The 19,468-nt window shown below is 52.1% G+C and overlaps 1 protein-coding gene across 1 annotated transcript in view; it reads right to left on the bottom strand.

Annotated features, from left to right (window-relative positions):
- Nucleotides 1-19,468, bottom strand: part of PCNX2 (pecanex 2) — a 201,457-nt gene that overhangs the window by 145,200 nt on the left and 36,789 nt on the right. Inside the window, exons 8-12 of the mRNA XM_037060255.1 lie at nucleotides 19,225-19,318; nucleotides 10,806-10,941; nucleotides 5,184-5,329; nucleotides 2,485-2,638; nucleotides 2,369-2,401 (exon numbers count right to left, since the gene is read on the bottom strand). Coding sequence (XP_036916150.1) covers nucleotides 2,369-2,401; nucleotides 2,485-2,638; nucleotides 5,184-5,329; nucleotides 10,806-10,941; nucleotides 19,225-19,318 — 563 coding nt within the window. The remainder of the gene's footprint in view (nucleotides 1-2,368; nucleotides 2,402-2,484; nucleotides 2,639-5,183; nucleotides 5,330-10,805; nucleotides 10,942-19,224; nucleotides 19,319-19,468) is intronic.

Here is a 19,468-nt window from a genome sequence, read left to right on the forward strand (position 1 = left end):
TGAGGGGCACGCCCCCCACTCCGGCTCCGTGCAGGGCATCCCAGGCCTCTGCTGCCTTGCAGATACCCCCCTGCATCTTGCTTTCAGGGTTTTGGTCGGTGGTTTCTGCTAGTCCGACTTGTGCATGAACTTGCGTGAGCCAAGAACAGCCCCCTGGCCCCGGAGTCCCCATGCATCTCAGGTCCCCAGGTTGCTTCCAGAACCCACCCAGCACTCGGATTTTTAAGCCTCTAGATTGTTTTCTTTCCACAATCAGATGCATTTCTTTCAGGCTCAGGGTCCCTTGTACCATATCCATTAGCCTGTCATTATTAGTTGTGCATCGATATCAGAAATAGGGAGTGCCATAATTTTTATTTTTATTGTGTTATTTTCTGGTTTCAACAACTGGCTCAAAATTTGCCATCTCTATCTGGGCTCCTGAACGGAAACAAAGCAGAAAAGTCCATTGATTTCTCTGAGAGCAAGAATTGCCTGACTTTATTAATACCCCTCCCCGCAAACATACAAATCAAGGTCTCTGAGAAGCACTCTGGTTCCCTGACAGCCCCCGACGCCTGACGCCGCTGAGCCTGGCTGGCGAGGGCAGTGGGCTGCCCAGACCTGGCCGTCTCTCTCGACCGCCGCCTTCCTGAGCTTGTCTCATCCGTGAACCAGGGGTGCTCAACCAGCCTTCCGACAGCCTGCGTGACTCCGTGTGGGCTGCCTGAGGAAACCTGCTATGGCTGCCATGCCTTCCTTCCTCTCCCGAGCTGTTTGAGAAGGGCCAGCGCAAGCCAGGGACTCACTACTTAAAAGTCTGTGCAAGTGGCTCTGCATCTGCCCCAGCACATCACAGGCTGACCAGGGCCCCCAACACAGTGAGACAGGCCATCTCTTGCAGTCTCACGACGACATGCTTGTGCAGACAAAGAGCGGCCTGACCCAGCCTCTAGGCACCAGGGCGACACAGACACTCCAACATCCACGCGTGCGGTGCCGCCGGGTCCTGCTAACGGACCTGCCAAACCCACAGGCAATGCAGCTGCCCTTGACTCCCACCTTCACTGGCATTCTCTGACTTCTCCTAAAAATACACACGGGACATGGACGTTTCTGGCGTCCACCCCTCCCCCAGTCACCCGGAACACAGTGACGCCGAGGTGCCCCCGCTGAGGCGGGAGGACGTGGGTCCCGGTGGGGGGCTTGAGCGACACTTTCCGGGCCCGCCATCGCTCCTCGCAGTGCCTAACCCAGATTCTGACGACGATCACAACAATGCATCTTAGCGCCGTAATTACGCCGCTCCCGCTCGCCCTGTGGCCAGATTCTGGGATAAAGAAGATGCATCATCTGTAAACCAGTTATGGGAACAGAGGATTTAACGAGACAGCAGCCAGTGCCACGTGATCATCCAATTACAAGCTTTTCTTAATTACTATGAACTAAACAGGAGCTAGGACAGGTTTAAAAGCAGGATCCTAAATCCTGGCTATGCATTTTTAAAGAGCACGATAGAAGGAAGATCCAGCTTTCTTTCACGGGAAGCATTTATGGGGGAGCCCACAGGACCTCCCACAACAAAGGGAAGGAGGCTCCTCAAAGAGCTGGGGGTCCGGCAGGCAGCGGTCTGGGCGCAAAGGCAAGTGGCGAGGCGCCCGGCGGGGACAGTGTGAGAGCCTGCCCCAGGATACCCCGCGGAGTGAGGAGCGCCGGGTCAGTGGCAACCTGGGAATGTCAGCAGCACCCCAGATCGGCGCTGCTGAGCCCGGAGTCTCAGTTACAAAGGGGCCCAGGTGTGTGGGTAAAAGGTAATGATACACTGAAAGTGTGAAACAAGAAGACAATGTCCAAGGAATGACTGGCACTTTCCTAACTGATGGGACCGACAGTGACAGCTGCTGTTTGTGAAGCCATTTCTACATGCCAGGTGCTGCTTTAAGTCCATGACATGGGTTATTCAAGCCCCGTAGGCATTTCGTTTCCTGATTTATGCACAGCAGTGCTGGGACGTGGGGAGTGGCCCTCTCGCTCAGGGTCCAGCATTCAGTGGAGGGCCCTGGAGACCAACACAGGCTCCATGAGGGCGGAGTCTGCAGCCTTGCCCACCAGGCTACACCGTCATCCTGCCACAAGTGCAGAGGGACAGAAAAGACCCTCCGCACACCCTCCTCACCCTGCCCCACACCTCCCCCCAGGGCCGTCCACGCCAGGCTCTCAGGTCCAGCCTGAACTTGCCCACCAGGCACTGACCTTTCTACTTAATGTTGCTATATATACACTCAACATATATGTATACTGATACACATTTTGCCCTCTGAGCAGACTCTGGCCATTCCCCCACCTGCAACAAAGCAGACAAGACAAGCAACTTGTCTTGGATACTCACGTGGATCGGCGAGGCAGGGTCAGGCTGGACGCTCTGGAACACAAATCAGAAGTTGGGTCATCACCTCGTGAACTCAAGGACACACTAGCGGCGGAAAGCATTAGAGGCGGCCTTGCCTTTAGCAGGGAGTACTGGCAGCTGGCCATGACGAGGCAGAAGAGCAGCCCCCACAGGTCTTTGCAAAAGCCTCGGTTCAGCGTCACGAAGCCCAGCAGGGACACCAGGACGATGAGCGAGACCGCCAGCACGTTCTCCTTGACATCTTCAGTTCTGTGCGACACAAACACACACACGCAAAGGCAGCGAAGGCTGTGTGGCTCCCTGCGAACAGAATCCTGCACGCTTCTAGGGAGACAGACAGTGACAGACGAGCAGTTACCGTAGCTCGCCTTTATCTTCGGAGACAAGCTTCTAAGGTTTCTTTCTTCCCTCACCCCCATGCTTTACACACAAAATTTTAGCCCCAGATTTCTGTTACTGAAGCAAATGAAATGCAATCCCATGGGGTCTCCTTGGCCAGTGTTTCCTGGGAGAAAGCAGTTAACTCCTGCATCCACCACAGTGAGGTACATTTCAGGTAGGGTGTCGCTGGCTCCTTTAAACGGGGGAGGATATGAGAACACCTGGGTAACGCTGACTTTCACTTCCACATACACTCTCCCCAGCCAGGCCCGGCCCAGTTTCACGAGCCGGGAGAACGGGGGCCAGAAGGCAGCCAGTGCAGTGGTGTGACGGTGGGGTGGGGTGGGGGGGGCGTGTCACAGCCACAGCCTCACTGTCTGGTCTTCTTCCAGGGACTTGGAAGTGGAGGGGTGGATTGAGAACAGGGCTCATCAGGGGTGGGGTACGGTCAGAGGGACAAGCAGAGGGTTTTAGGGTACTGACAGGAGGGGGTGGAGGGTGGGATCGCAGAGCCTGAGTAGGCCAGAGACCACGGGACAGGCGGGCTGCGGGGCGGGGGAAGGTGGATGAGTCCAAGTGCCACAGGTGGTTCGGGGTCACCTGAGGGCGTCGCAGGGCCCGGGAGGATGCACAGAGGCCTGGATCCTGCTCTCAGAGGCGGAAGGCGCCTGTGGGAGGACCAGAGGCAGGAGCGGCTATGGGAGCAAACGGGTGGGATGGAGTGAGAAGTGGCAGCGTGGACCCAGGTCGGGAGTGTGAACCACAGGTCAGGGGTGTGAACGTTGTTCACAAGAATTCTCAGTATATTTATGATCGCACCAATTTTTTAAATGTTTATTGGTTTTAGAGGAAGAGAGAGAGAGAAACAGCAATGTGAGAAACATTAATTGGTTGCCTCCCATATGTGCCCTAACCAGGGATCGAACCTGAAACCTTTTGGTGTACAGGTGCAGGGACGATGCTTCCAACCCACTGAGCCACATTGGCTAAGGCCTCACCAATTTCTGCTCATGCACTATTAGTGTCTTCCAGGAAGTAAGATCATTCATAGATAGGGGACAATTGGCAACTTCATTCTTGGCATGCAGGCACTCCTGAACACTTTCTAAAATTTTAAACTTTATTTCTTTGGTGTAGTTTTAGATTCATAGCAAAATTAAAAAGCAAATGCAGAAAGTTTCCATATATCCTTCCCCCAACACACACCATATCTTCCCTACCGTCAAAGATCAGCCACTCCAAACCTCAAGAATTCCTTTTTAAAAGAAAAAAATTAATATTTCAAAACCTGCCTCGTCTATCGGAATGTATTATCTGGGATTATTTTAGTTAAGTATGAAATGTTTGTCTTTAAGTGTGTGTCTCTCGGGTGACAAAGTGTTGTTAGAAAAGCCATCGTAACTCCATTCCTTGACTTGTGGGTTCTGGAATTTCCTGTTTAATTTTGCACGACTATAGTTTTTAGCACGAAATCACACCACGGGAGACATCGCAATGACAAGGAGTCACTGGGGCACCAGTCCAGCAAGGCAGGCAGCCAGCCTCCCCTGCTCCACGGGCTGGCATGTGACTGCGGAGCAGTATTTGCTGATGACAGCGGCAGTAGCGGCATCTTCCAACTTTCAAGGCAGCCATCCGGTTGAAACTAGACAGCCCAGTCCCTCGTCTCTCTCGAGGTGGGGGGTGGAAGTGGAAAGCCCCCCCCCCTCACCGTCACACCTTAACCAACCTGACGCTCCCTCCACCCTTCCCTCCACCCAGGAAGCACGGCCCCAGCCCAGCGACAGGCTCACTGATTCTAGAAAGAGGGGAAGGGAGGGAGAGCGGAAGGGAGGGAAACATGGATGGGTCCTTTCACACATACCCCCACCAGGGCCCAAACCCACCACCTGGGTATGCGCCCGGGCCAGGGATTGAACCCACAACCTTTTGGTGTACAGGACAACTCTCCAACCAATTGGGCTGCCCAGCCAGGGCATCCAAAGCACAGTGTTTAATCTTGAGGAACATTGTAAGAGGCGAGGAGGAACAAAAGGGTTTAAAGAGGAGATGACCTGACGGCTCCACTCGGTGCGTGTCAGGCAGGAGCGGGAGCAGAACCAGTGCTGTTGGAGGGCAGAGCTGGAGGTCACTCTGCTCCCTGTTCCCGCCCTGCCGCACCCACGCTCCGTCAGGCCAGGCCCCGTGCCACCCCGGGGAGCAGGCCAGTGCACGGCGCTGTCCCCAAGGCTGACCGCAAGTCCACACCGTGGACCTAATTCTCCCATCTCCCAGTCTAACCTCCAGCTGTGAGGCTCTCACAGCTTCCACTCTGGGTGAGGGACACCAAGGCAGTGGCCCTTGAATGCACCACCTGCCCACAGCCCCGCCCCCACTGCCTTCTCCACTGCTCACCAGAGGCTCGGGGACTTACCGATCCAGCAACGCCAGCAAGGCAAGGCGATCGTACCAGACTTTAATCCACTTGCCGGGGAAAATGATGAACTTGTAGAACTGCTCTCGGTTAAATTTCCCTGGTGCCGAAGAACAGGAGGAGTCCTCCAGATCCCGGCTCCGACGCTGTCAGACACCAACACACAGAACAGAGGAGGGTCTCCCACCGACTCGGTGCAGCGGCAGACGCACCCTGTCATTTGCAAGCACGAAACAGACGCCCCAATGCCCACGCACAAACCAACGCACTTCACGCACACGGGTGCTCGAAGACAAGGGCGTGGATCAACGCAAGGGCTCGTTCATCTACCAGCACCCCTCACTCCCATCGCACGCACCACTGACGCCGCACACTTCGCCTGTCAGAACACTAGCTAATTAAGGCCGAGCACTACAGGGAAGAGAACTCTCGGGAATGAGCCGAAAAGTCAACAAAGATCTTAAATGACTTCTTCTGTGAAAGGTATGTCATGTAACGTAACGTTGAGATACACACTCAAGTTTTACAGAGAGTAGAAAGATTTTCATTGCCAACATGTAGGCCACTGGTGAGGCCTGATACCAGAAAAAGTGAAGTATTTCTAGAAAAAACTCTAAACTAGCAAAACAGGAAGAAGTGGGGAAAGTTAGGTCCAGGTTTAAAATGTGTTAACCCAGAATCTGCCTGCGATTGGCTCTCCTGGGTGTTGGCCTTGCTGAGCTGTCTGATACATGCTTCACGAGTGACTTGGGAGCCGGGCACGAAGCTGGGACAGGAGGTGAGAAGAACCTGGTGGGCTGGGTGCCTGGCGCCCCACTGCCCATATGACAACACCCCGGAGATGTTGTAACGGCCATGCAGGCTCCCAGCCATGGCCAGCAGGCCAAGCCCAGTGCTGCGCTTCCTGAAGGAGAGCTGGCCCCACGCCTGGGGAGCCCAGGGGACGGGGACCTCGCTGAGGCCGAGGGACCACTAAGTGGAAGGGTAGGGATGATGGAGAGGAGGAAGGGACATGGAAGAGGGAGAAAGTCAAACTTACCTCTCTTCTGACACCCGATACCATATTCAAAACTGAAGTACAGCAGTTAAAGCAACCTCTTATGACATTTCCAGAGGTTATACCTGCAACCACGTATCAATTAATACGTACCTCACTTATTCATTATCGATGAGGAATAACTTCATAGTGCTTAATTTCTCAGAACTCCAAAGACCACCCTCTCTAAACCTAGTATATTCAACATTGACCTCCTTCGTGCGGTCTTCCAAAAGTGGGCTGTGAAACACAGTCCACGGGTGCACTTGAACTCCTGCTCCTGTGGGCACAGGAGGCACCATGTCCGTCCTGAGAGCCAGGGACTCCAGGCTTCCTCCCACTGAGTAACACTAGGCACCGTGCTTTTTAAAAACACACGCTCCTATTAAATACCGAGTCGATGCAAATGCATGCCTTTGAAGTGTGTGTGAGGCGTGAGAACGCCAACATGGTGAACGCCTGGGTGGCCATCACCATGGAAGACAAGGAAGTCTTCCATGGAAGTCTTCAATGGAAGACACAAGGAAGACAGCATCACCCTCAGCAGAGCTGCCCCCAGTGGGCCATTCCTCTGCCCCCCTCTTCCCTCTGCCATCAAAGGCCCCAGCTGCCCTTGGTCTGTGTCCGTCACTCCCTTCCTTTCCTTCGTTGTCACTATGCTTCCACCCAACGCTTCGGTATTATTCAGTTGTACGCTTTTGAACTTCACAGACATGAAGTCATACCACCAAGTCCTTTAAACACTTGCCTTTTGCTTCTTCTCCGCTCCACATTATGTTCCGGAGACCACTACGTGCTGTTTCGTAGCTGTGAAGTCTGCTTTCATGGCTGTATAATAGTCCATCCACTTTCACGGCTGTATAATATTCTATTACATAGATATGCCACATCGCTGTTGAATGTTTAGGAGCATCTTGCTGTTTCTTTTTCTTCTCCTGTTTTAAATTTTGCTGTCATGTGGCCATGAACATTCCTGAACATGTCTCCCAGCACACACATGCAAGAATTTCTTTAGAACAAGATACCTCCAGAGAGAATTGCTGGGAAAGCAAGCGTCCAGCTGTACCAGAGGTTCAACTTCATGAGGAAACGAATTCTTTGGCTTTTCCAGAAAAGGCACGCAATTTCCCAGAATGGGATTACTGGGTAAGGAAATGTCTAATTTATTAAGAAACACTTTAGAAGAGTAACTTTTCCGAAGTGCTTCTATCCGCTTGCGCTCTCCCCGAGTTCGCAGCAATGCTGCGTGACTCCCCCACCGCACCAGCATTCAACAGCGTCCGGTGATTCTAGCGTTTGCAGATCTGGTGAGTAATAAGGGATGGTTCAGTTTTACTCTAATTTGCATTTCCTGCATTATTAGAGAAGTTGAGCATCTTAGTCCAATTTTCGTTTTTCTTCATGAAATCATCTGCCCTTTTTCTCTTTCGGGTCCCTGTTTATTTTTCCTCGGTTTCCATGTGAGAATGTGTGTGCATATGTACGCCTGTGTAGGTGCACACATATGTCACACACATGTGGGTATGCATGTGTGCCTGTGTGTCTGTGTATACACACATCTGTGGATATGTGTGATCAAAACCTTTACTAATGGAATGAATTACAGATATTTTCCCAGTTTATGGCTTGTCTTTTTCACTTTCTTACGCTGTTGTTGATAAACAAACATTCTTAAGAGAATGTTTAAGAGAATGTTAAAGAATGTGTAATTTAAGAGATATATAATATAATGTATCCACTTTTTCTATAAAGTAAAAAGTTTTGTACTTTTTATGCTTTGTTTATCCAATGCCTTCTATCCCACAGTCTTAAAGATATTTCATTTTATTATCTCTCTTAAAATTCTATAGTTTGGCCTTTTACATTTGTCAGTCTACTGGGGCACTGGTACATTTTCCTTCCCATTGAAACAGTTACTGTTCCAGTACGACTCGCCAATACATCTGTCCTTCCCTCCCCGGGTCACCAGGGCAGCACCGCCTTCACCCGCATGTCATCTTCGCCTTCACCCGCATGTCATCTTCGCCTTCACATTCTCAGTGGCGGGTGCTGCCCCGCCCTCGCCTCCTCTCCTTCTGGAATCCTGGCGAGGACACGGCGACCCTTCTCACCCTGACTCCGTGCTTCCCGGCCTCCTCTTCTGTTTTCCCCGTCTCCCTGTGGGACATCTCAGTCACTCCGAAGGGTGTGGTGAGAGAAGGTGATGTGACCAGGGGTGGCCGAACCACAGTGTAACACACAGATCACAGACCACAGAAAGGTGCGCTTGAAAGCCATACGATCTTATGAACCAATGTCACCCCCGTAGACTTAATAATTTAAAAAAGTATAAAAATTATTTTTTAAACAATACATTCCTCAAATTTTATTTGCTTGGTCAATGGAAGAAAACTTATTTGACTTTTGACCTACAGCCAAATTGCTTCTCAAAAAAGCTACACTAACTTTCAATGTCAAAAAAAGTCATATTAATATGTACTTGTCAAACAAGTGTCAAAACTGTCATCATGTTTAAAATACTTTGCTTAATAAAGATAAAATTAAAAACAAACAAGTAAATCGTTTCTTCTGTTCTCACTGCATGTTTACCAGGTCTCTACTCTCATGTGTTAAGTTTCTTGATAAATTCTTCAAAGTTTTACTCTCACATTATAGCTTTTATTTGTGGTATTTGGTGCCTTTTCAGATCTTCTTGGTCATAACATGGCCTTTTGCTTCTTACTTAAATTTTCAATCTCTTATTTCGCTATACACACGAGACACACTTGACCCCTACTCCGAAGCTGATCGTCACTATTCCTAAATGTACGGAGGGTGCTTCTGCTGTCTGTTGGCTTTGCTGGCAGTGACTCGTGGGCGCTATTCTCCAGGACGTTCTAGAACTTTCACGTAAACACGTCTTCCTTGGTTCTTCACGGACTCTGAGCGCTGAGAGCGGAGAGCGCTGAGTGGATCCCAGCAACAGGGTGCTGCTCCTTGGGGTCCCAGAAGAGGTGCTACACTCCCTACATTGTGCTCTGTCTCCTGTCCTAACAGGAAAGGAAGTGGAGAGCCCTCCTGAGGCCTCCCCGCTTAGAGGGTGGCTGTTTAATGCACACAATTTTCCCCGTATCGGAGGGAAGGCAAGTTTCTCATAAACACTCACATTGCACAGGGCCTCCCACATACTATGGCTTGTGGAGGAAATGAGTAGGGGCATCCGAGGTGGGGGCGGGGCCCATGGGAGTGCACGGAGGTCCAGAAATCGGTGAACCCAAGGACACTGGAGGAGAGGGGGAGGCTGCAGAATGCCTGCTCCCCGGAGCAGGGGCCTGATGGCAGGGTCTGCAGCTGCCACCACTGCACGCTGAGTGGGCAGAAGCAACCACCCCGCTGCGCTGCGGGAGCCACACAGTGCCCGGTGACCAGGCCGGCCCAAAGCTCGGCCATGAGAGGGCGCCCTCCCACCTCCCCCAGCTGTCCCCAAATACCAGGACAGGCAGGCAAGACTGAATACAAGGAAGGGAAAAATAGGCCTAAAAACGGACTCTTGGAATTAACCAAATGCTTTTCCCCACTGAAACCCTTCCAGCCTCAAAGGGCTGAGTCACACCTCACTGGCACTTTGAAGTCCTGCCTGCCATCTCAGCTCCCACTGAGTCAGCAGGAGTCAGGACTCAGAGCCACATGCGACCCCTCAGACGAGAACACAACATTTTCCCCTTGCATTCGACCAATTGCCAACCACTGGGCTATCGAGCATATTTTGGAAAGTTCTGGTTAAACAACCATAAAAACAGACTAAAACTCTATTACTTTTTCATGAGCAAGACTCTGCAGAAGAAATCAAACATCGCCAGGAGTAAGGTAAACACAGCTATGAAGAACGTGAACGAGCTGGACAGCAGCCCACCGTGACCCTCCTCCCTGGGCTGTGACAACTGAAGCCCACCTTTGCCGGGCTCCAGCCCATTGTCCCTTCTGAGGAACCTGCCCACGCGCTGTCTGCGCAGGCCCAGGATGGAGTCTGCAGCTCTGAGCTCGTGTCTGGGCGTGTCTCACCGCCCACGTTACCCTTTGCTCTGGGCTCCTGCTCTGCCTCATCCAGAGTCCCATTAAAGGTGCACTAAGCGAAGCAACATTACCAAGCTCTCTCCCCTTGTTGATAACGTCATTTCCTCCCAGAACAAAGTGTCTCCAGGTAAACATTCATCTTTAAGAATCTCCGATTGCTTAATAGATAAGGCCACGATAAATTAATAAAAATACAGACCTTTTCTGAACCATGGGGGGAAATTAGCATCCTAACCAAGTGCCGTGGGATTTGTACACCCAGTGCACCAGGACCGATGTCAAGGACCTCCTCATGCATTTGGAAGGGCAAGTAAGACAGTGGCAAGCCAGTCAGCCCCACCGAAGAGGACCCGCTCCCTAAACGGTTTCTTTTCCCGTCCCTTCAGGAGACTACCGTGCAGCCAGATATCCACAGCCCAGGGCCGTCTCATGCAGGGAGAGCCCCAACTAACACCGCTGGGTGATCCAACCTGGAGGCGGGTGTCAAGAACCCTGCTTCCGGAACGTTCACGAGCAGCGACGCTGGCACGCACCCGTGGGCTCTCTGGCTGGGTCCTCCGAGCCACCATGAGCAGCAGCTGTTGCTGGAGTGCGCTGACAGCGGGGTCCCCGGAGGAAGGGTCTGGGCTCCCAGAAGCAGTGGTGCTGCCAGAGCTGAGCTGCACGTCCCTGAAGGTGGGCGAGACGGAAGATCTGGTCACCCGGCAGCAGGGAAGGCGTCTGCTTATTAGACACAGCGCGGGGACGCTGGAGACCCCCAGCGTGGTGGGGGGGAGGGGCAGGTTAGTGTTGGAAATGGCGTGGGCAGAGCTACCATCTGGTGGAAGGGCACACTCTCCAGCCCTGCAGGCTGTGCAGGGGCACATGTGCCACGGGGTGGGCAGGCAGACGTCTGGTGTTCTAGAGGTGACAACCTTAACATTCGGTATCTCTCATGGGGTGGTGGCAGCCACAATTTCCAGTCTCGTGCTTCATCAAGACGATGAACAGTGGGCTGGATAATCCCCATAACACCTACCAGGAAGAAAAAGCGACCATCCCACACCTCTGCTACCTCCCCCAACCCCCAACCACCCCACATAGGTCCTCCCCAAACCCCACCCCAACCCAAAGCCAAGGAAGCACCCATCAGGTAAAAGGGCCTCCAGTAATTGAAGGTGAGGATCTCACTACGATGGTTACAATCTACTTGGAAAGAGACATATTGTCTTTAATCACCTACAGACTGACCGGGCTTACATCAATAGAACCCTTCCAGCAAGCTCAAGCTTGGCATTTCCCTCTGGCCCAGAGAGCAACATGGTGACACACTCTCCGCCTGCTTTTCTAGGGGTGCCAGTACCTCTGAGGGGACAAGAGTACCTGCCCACCCTCCAGCCATTTCTAACAGAATCCCTGCTAACATAACTGCCTTGTCCTCAGCCATCGAAGACTGCATGCTTCAGAAGAGACGCTAGGTCCCCCTGCATGCCAGGGGTACATCCTGGTCTGTCCTCCCCCACCAAGGGAAGTCCGTTCACCCGGCCTGCTGGGAGCAAACTGCAGTCCACTGGCAAGAAGGGAGCTCGTGAGCAAGTATTTCTACTTCTTCAAAGGTAACATGGATAAGAGACTCTCTCTCTCCTGGCCTTCAGATGCGATGGGAGTTAGAATTGCTCGGAACCACAGCAGCCACACTGCCATCGGGAGGCTGAGACAGAAGCCCCGAGGACAGCCGAGCGGGGAGATGGAGAGAAAGTGACTTCGGAAAGGGGTTTCTTGGTGACCAGGCAGCCTTGCCCTGCCCACACCTTGGGACTCACTGTGTTCTGATATAGCTCACCCTGCTATTGTTTAACCCTGTGAATCTGCGTCTTGTCTTACTTGCAGCCCACGCCACCTCAAGAGTACAGACACTACACCAAAGTGATGACCTTCTGACTTCTAATCTCACATTCCCTTTTTAGTCTCTGACAAGCTTTGGGGTCTTGCTTGTTCAAGCTGCCTGCTGCTGTGTCCATAAACACACAAACACTATTCTATAGGAAGAGCATTCACACCAGGTTGGTTTGTGGACACAACGTACGACACTACGTTTCAGACATAGTACAAGACAATCTGAGGACACATGCAGTGAAGGTCTCCTTGTAAAAAGGACCTTTCAGGAATTGTCCCATGTTAGAATCGGGGTGTAAGAAGAAATGGATCTGGTGGGTTAAGTGCATGGAGCTGGAAAACACAAAAAGCCCCCTCGTTATTCCAATGAGTGTTCCGTAAGCAGTGCCTCTGTTTCTCGTTTACATTCCCAGTGAGTGCCTGTTAGAACAGAGAGAAGGCAGACTTGGGAGGCAGCGTTCACTCCCAGGTCTCCACTCTGCAGAGAAACCGCCGAGGACTGTGATTCTCTCATTTCACAGTGAAATGCAATAGGATTAAAAGTGTCTTGTTAATACAAATGCAGAGTAATCTGAAACTCAGCAAATGCCAGAAACTCACTAAAACCAAGAGATTAACCTGACATCACTGCAGGTAATGACTACAAATAGGCCAGTGTGGGAGGAAAATGTGGGCCTCTGTGAGAGAAAACTCTGGAAAGTATACAGCGCCCTCTACTGCCGACTGCAATAAACTAAGACTGGGCTGCAAGTCGCACTCAGCCCTCCTGCCGAGCCCTCCTGCGGGGAACCAGAGTGACGGGAAGTGGCCCTGACACAGCAGCTTAAGGTTTGCATCTCACTTGGCAAGTTCCTGATCGCAAAATAGTAATAAATAACATTACTTCCTTATGCAAGCTATTTAACGATCCTCTGCCAAAGCCTAGGGCTTGGTTTTTCTCGACAAACACTTTCGGATGAATTCTAGAATTAAACAGCACTGGGCTTGAATTTCCGCTCTACCTGCGACTCTGAGCCTGCTGCTCTCCCATCTCCAAAGCTCCTCTGTGAAATAGGGGGAGGCCTTCCCCATAGGCCCCGTTGTGAGAATTAAATCAAGCCGGGGCGTCAACACCAAATGGCACCCCCAAGATACAGGCACGTAGCTACCCTTCCGGAACATCCCATTTCCATCTATTCATACAGGACCTGATTCTGCATATTCTCATAGTAAAACAGCAATAGGAGCCCTATGCCTTTCACACGGTGGCACAGGGATCCCAGCGGTTTCTATCGGCAGGAACGGGGAAGAGTAAGAGTGTTTTGCCCTCGGTTCCCACCTAATCCTCTTTACTTTATTAAGGCGGGTTGAAACGGCACATCGTGTTTCCTCTCAGCCAACAGCTTTCACAGGAGGAGGTCCTTTAGAAAGGGCGTGAAGAGCTTAAGAAGGACCCTCCTCTGAGCTGCAGGACACCTGTGTCCACGTCAGAAAACCTGTAGTCCTGTGGGGGTGGGCCTGCTGTTTGGCCAGGAGGGGACAGACCTGCAGGACATGCTGCGCAGTGGACAGAACCACCCCTGACTTAGATCTTCTCTGGGGTCCTGATGTTGGAGCTGGGACCCAGGCACCAGCCTGCCACGGAAGAACCAAAGAGGCCACGACGTGCCAACAGTCTCACAGTGCACGGGGGCTTCCTACCGACGGGTGGAGACCACGTCTTTATCTCCTCTGTCCGCTTCTCTTCTCTTGCTGCTTGCTGCTTGTTCTCCCATTTAGCTTTGGACTGTGAGCTGCATAATCACCTAAAAAGTCTGTATTTCTCACTTAAGCCCAAAGACTTCCCCCATGTTAAGAAATATATGATGTGACTGTGCTAAGTTACACGAGACATTTGCTCCTGTAAAGTAGTAGTGGAAATGGAAATATGCAAACCTGCATTAACCACACGCGGAAACACGGCTGAGCCGCACTGCCCAGCTGGTCCCGATTAGCCTGCTCTCTGGTTAATCTCTGCACACTAGTCTGGTTTAGGGTCACAGCAGAGAGAAATCCTTTTAAACTGGAATGAGCTCAGAGCAATAGCAGAAACAGTAATTAGTGGCGGAAACCACGAAAAGGGCAGTCAGTAAAAGCATATAAGGATGGACCAGAAGCTGGAACGTAGTCTGGGCCAGAATGGTGCCCTTTTGTACAGGCAGAGGGGGGTCTCGAATTGACGGTGAGAGTACCCCACGATATCATACCCCAAGGTGTTCACTCACCGAAGCTTCTACTGGTGACAAATCATCCAAATACCTGCGCTTCTACCTTTTCCCACTGATGTGGAAATACACTCCTGACGTCCTCCATCTTGCCCAGACCTCAGAAGTCACAGCCCTCCTGCTGGAGGTGGAGGGGGAGGGCTCTCTTTCCCTGTTCGCTCTGTCTCCTTTTGCAAGCTTTCTCAGGGAACGCGGGAACAAGCCACCCAGGGAGCGGTGCGGAAATGGAAGTCACAGCAACCATATTTGATGTGTAGGATATTTAAATAAGGCAGCCCTGTTTTGAAAACTAGAGCCTGTTATTTAGACTTCTATGGGGATTCTTGTTTTAAAGTCTGCAAACAACTTTTCTTTTATGTGACAGCAAAATTCGTCTGTGTGTTTCAGATAAAGGAACACCAGAGCGGGAGCCAGCCAGGGCCTCCAGCGTGGGGTCTGAGTGCCACCGTGTGGCCGGCGGGGCTGTGACCACGGAGGCAGAGCCCCACTGGGCCGCGGGGCTTCTTCCCAGGGAGTCAGAGAAGGTGCCGCAGAGAACAGAAGTCTATTTAGAAGGAACCTCACACACCGTCCTTCTGACTCTGTGCCGGGTGACAACTGAATCTTGCTAGCCAGTCGCAGAGAGCAGAATAAGAACCATGGGGGAAGGGTCTGAGAGCAGCATCGACAAGCATAAGAGGGGACAGAGAAAAGGAGAATGGCAGAAACATGTCCGCCGCTGGATGGCCATCCACCCCGTGACCAGAGGCACCAACAGCCCTCTGAAGCAATGAACGCACACCTCTCATTGAGCAAGTCAGCAATGAGGCAGCTACACACATACTCTAGATTCTTACAATTAGAGCTGAAATGTTCAATTTGTCCTTGAAGGGACTATGGGAGGGGGTGTGTCTAATGTCGGGACATTCACACTTTACATGTTGAAGACCCAACCAATCAACTTCAGCACTGCCCAACATTCTGGCTCAGCTATTCCAAACCAGGGATCACTATTCCTTCCAACTAATGTTAAAAAGAGAGAGCCTAAACACAGGATTCATTTTGCACTTTCTGCCTACGCCCCTTCTTTGGGGACCAGATACCCAGTTAAGCATCCGGGCTGTGAAGAGCTTCCCTGAGAGCTGATCTGAGTAACGGGGGAGTTTCACCGGGATCAGGGTCGAAGAGGCTCACAACGCCAAGAACAGGGCAGACCTCCACGGTTGGGACACAGACTCAGCGCAGGGCATCGGGCCCCCTGTACAGTCCAGTACCCACTGGGTTTAGGGATTCGGGGCCGCTTTCACAATAAACCTCATTCCTAGCCAGAACAGTACCTGCTTCGATGTGCATGACAATGATTCAGAAACAAATAAAAGCCAAAGATAAGTGAGTCTGCATATAGAAACACACAATTACCCAATCTACTTCACTTCTGAAATAGAAACAAGGTACAAAAATCCCTGATTAAAATTCCTCTGAACTAATTTTCCCCGGGATGAGTCTTTCACTCAGAGGGCTACACGCCTGCTCTATGGGTGATAGGCAGTAACATGCATGCCCGTAAACACGCTGCCTTCCCACCGTATTTCCCTGGAAAGCAGACAGTGCGCATTTCGTGTGCACTTTCATTAGGTTACTTATGACATTGGAAAAGCTGGACAACTCCTGGAGCACGGTTATCCACCCTCCTAGGAAGAGGGGTCTGCCATGCTACTTGGAAGAACTTACAGACAAAAGCAAAGTAAATCTTTGCTGAACCACCAAGCTTCCATGGCAAGACCTACAGGGGAAGTAACAAGAATTCACTCCTCAATGCTCCCTCTGGACACTGAACACACGGCAGCTCTCCGGGCAGACAGCCCGCTGCAACTTCGGTTTTCCGGGCAGAGCAGTAACGTCCACCTTCTAGGCAGATCAGCTCGGCGCAGGCTCGAGCTACTGAATCAGTCCCCTGTTCTGGATAACGACACAGTGATCTGAATTTATCCTCTGGAAGTTCCTCTGCCTGGCGACTCTAAATGCTGCGATTCGAGCCGGTGTTTCTGCCACCTAGTTTCTGGGGCAAACGGGCTATGTTAGATACTGTCACCGAAGGCACCTGCTTTGTGGACAGCTGTCGCGCAGGCGGAAAGAGCTGCCCGTGGGTCCGTGGCAGCGAGCGAGCAATGTATCGGTTCCCACGATGACACTGGAGCCAAGGAAGGAACTTTGCTTCCTTCCCCGGTTTCCTCCCAGAATCCCCAAAGAGACGTGGAAGTTCCGCTGCAAACAATTCCCTATTCATACTCGGGAGACGGGGACATAAAACTGTCACGTGGCAACTGGACCGAACAAAGGTGAAGAGGGACGGCTTTCTCGCCAATAACGAGAACCGGGGGAGTATTGGCCTAGTTGGAGGCAATCCCAGGCACTAAGTCGCCTCACAGGGAACAGGCTGCTCTTCTGGCTTCTTCTACGGCTGAGTGACTCAGACACAGCCCCCCGCCAGGCATCCTTCCAAGTTCAAAGTCAAAGGTTATGTTTGCTAAATTATAGGAAAACTCAAAATTTAATGGCATTAAAAGCTAGGGATATAATGCTAAAGTGCTTACTTAAGATTGGCACAGAGGAGAAGTCTAAGGTCCTTAACCACCCTTTATGGGACTCAGGTCCCCTAAAGTGACTCACAAATGTGCCAGGAGATAGGCTCCCACCTGCCGCTTCTGTCCGGAGAGTGAGGGCACTCACCACTCACTGCGTCCCAATGTGACTGCGTCCTCTGCGCCAGGTGCTGCCCCGGCACTGCACGGACCATGGTACTTAACTTTTAGAGCCTCCCTGTGAATTAGTCCCTGGTGTCGTCTCCAGTGAAAGAAGCTCAATGTCAGACAAAAAGTAAACACTAGTTGCTGGAGTCGGAGCCTTGACCCGTCTAAGGCAGATGCCCGCGCTGCAGGATCCGGAACTCCTGATGTCAGGGGCGCGCGGTTTCATCATAGTCACTGTCTATGGGGACAAAACTGCGGAACCTGCACCGGGAAAACCTAATTTGTGTTTCTAGGCCTGATTTCTACGCAGAATGGTTTAAAGAGAGTCATCTTTCAGAATTTTTCAGCGTTCCTTCCTCTGTTTTCCCACTCACAAAAAAGGAAGACAACATTCTCAACTGGAATGTGCAGACAACAGAACTGTGGGTGCTTCTGCTCACCCCCCGCACCCCCGACCCCTGCAGGTGCTTTTCGTTATAATTCTCTTTAGAGAAGCTCAGTGATCAATTTCACTGCCACTTTACCAGAAAGAGGGGTTACTGTTGGTTTTGGCCACACAGCATCCACCCTGCTCCCAGTTTCTCTCTGAGGAGCCACCTCCCCCCACACACTCTCGGGGGAGCCCACAACTACAGCTCTGCCTGTGGGCAAAGGCCTGAGTCCAGCACATGCCTCTGTGAGTAGGCTCGGGTACGAGGCCCAGTCAGAGCCAATCGGACACGACGGGGCCTGCGCTGGGGTTCGTGGGAAAGAGGCCCGGTTGTCCCCGAGGAACTGAAACGAGGGGACATAATGTCGGGGGCAGCTACAGGCACCTTCTGACCACTGGGGTGCGGTGTGTGAGTAGTGTCAAAACAGGCACCCAGGGGTAGGGACAGGGACAGAGACCCACCAAGAAGACGGCTACCCGAGATGTCCGTACAGGGCTGCCAAGCTCCCAGGCTGAGGAAGCCTGTGTGACTGGGGTTGTCCCCATGTGCTACGGAGGCAGACTGGAAGGCAGGCAGGTGACGGAGACGAGCCTGTGTCCCACAGGAGTGGCTTTGGACACAGGCAGCTGGCTGCCCGGGGTCAGGGCCCTGCTGGAACTGTGTGGCTGGGGAAACGGCCCTGGCACACCTGTCAGCTCTGCCTTACATTCCAAGGCAGGTGACAGCAGAGGTGGCGGTGACAAGAGGACACCCTACGAGGCTGGCACAGGATGGAATTCCAGTGGAGGCCGAGGCCAAGGCCAAGGGCAAGGACAGCCCTTATTCTAGGCACCAAGGAAGCTCCCCATGAATCTCCAGACACACCTGGTGAGGAGCCCTTTGCCTTGGGAAGGAACACGGAACCATAGATCTGGGATTAAGGCTCCTAGAACACGCTTTGCCCTCCGCAGGCGTGCAGCCCGAGGCACTCCAGCCACGCCACAGGAGTCTCCCACAAACCCCAAGTACACCTGCAGTTCGAAGGAAACGCACCCACAAGATCAACCTCCACACTGAGAGAAGCAGCTAGGGCCCGTCCACATGGACTATCCTCCGAGAACCCTGATTTCAGGACGAAGCACAGATTCAGCCCGCCACCGCTAAGCCTCGCAGCCTGCCCAACGCCGCCATTAGTCCGAGGGTGTGCTGGACATGCAAGCTGAGTCAATACCACCTCAACCAAACCACTGCAGAGAGCTGCCCAGTGCGTTCTGAAGGAAAGCAGAAGACAGGTGTAGGGCACACATCTCCGAAACAGCGCGCCACCATCAGTGCAGATGGGAGCTCAGCACGTCTCCAGTGCAAACCCTGGGATAAACTCAATGATATATCCGAGGACTGCATCCCAGTGGTCCCTGAGGGGCATTGCTGTTCCCACAGGGCTCCTCCCTGTCTGTACCTTCACGTCATATTCATTTTGGGACTCAGCCACTATGACAACGGTCCTGTTTATTGTTGATTACCTTGCAGAGTCAGGTTTTCCTTTTCTTTCACACAAAGCCCACGAGCTTTGACACCGACAAATGGACGGGCACACTCACTGTACAGCAGGACCCTCCCTTCACCCCTGTCAGGAGAAGCCACCACGCCCCCTGGTGACGTGACAGCTTCCAAACCTGCAAACAGCTCACTCACCCAGCGTGAGAGAAACCGTCGAAGTTTGAAGGCTGACGCGGCGGAGGGCCTTCTTTCTGGTTTCCAGACTTCAAGTAACAGGATCTGATCTCCCCTAAAAAACAAGGAATTTCAGCAAAGACTGTCACAGAATCATTTGTAGATGGTCATTTCAGCTTATGCTTGTTTCAAGTTCAAGGGATCGCAGTTCGAACTGCTGAAATAAAAATCGGCAATCTAGGTGGACTCCATGGGTTTCTCCATA

This window comes from Sturnira hondurensis, unplaced genomic scaffold (genome assembly GCF_014824575.4).
Source record: "Sturnira hondurensis isolate 20B ecotype Veracruz unplaced genomic scaffold, ASM1482457v3 Scaffold0011512, whole genome shotgun sequence".
NCBI lineage: Eukaryota > Metazoa > Chordata > Mammalia > Chiroptera > Phyllostomidae > Sturnira > Sturnira hondurensis.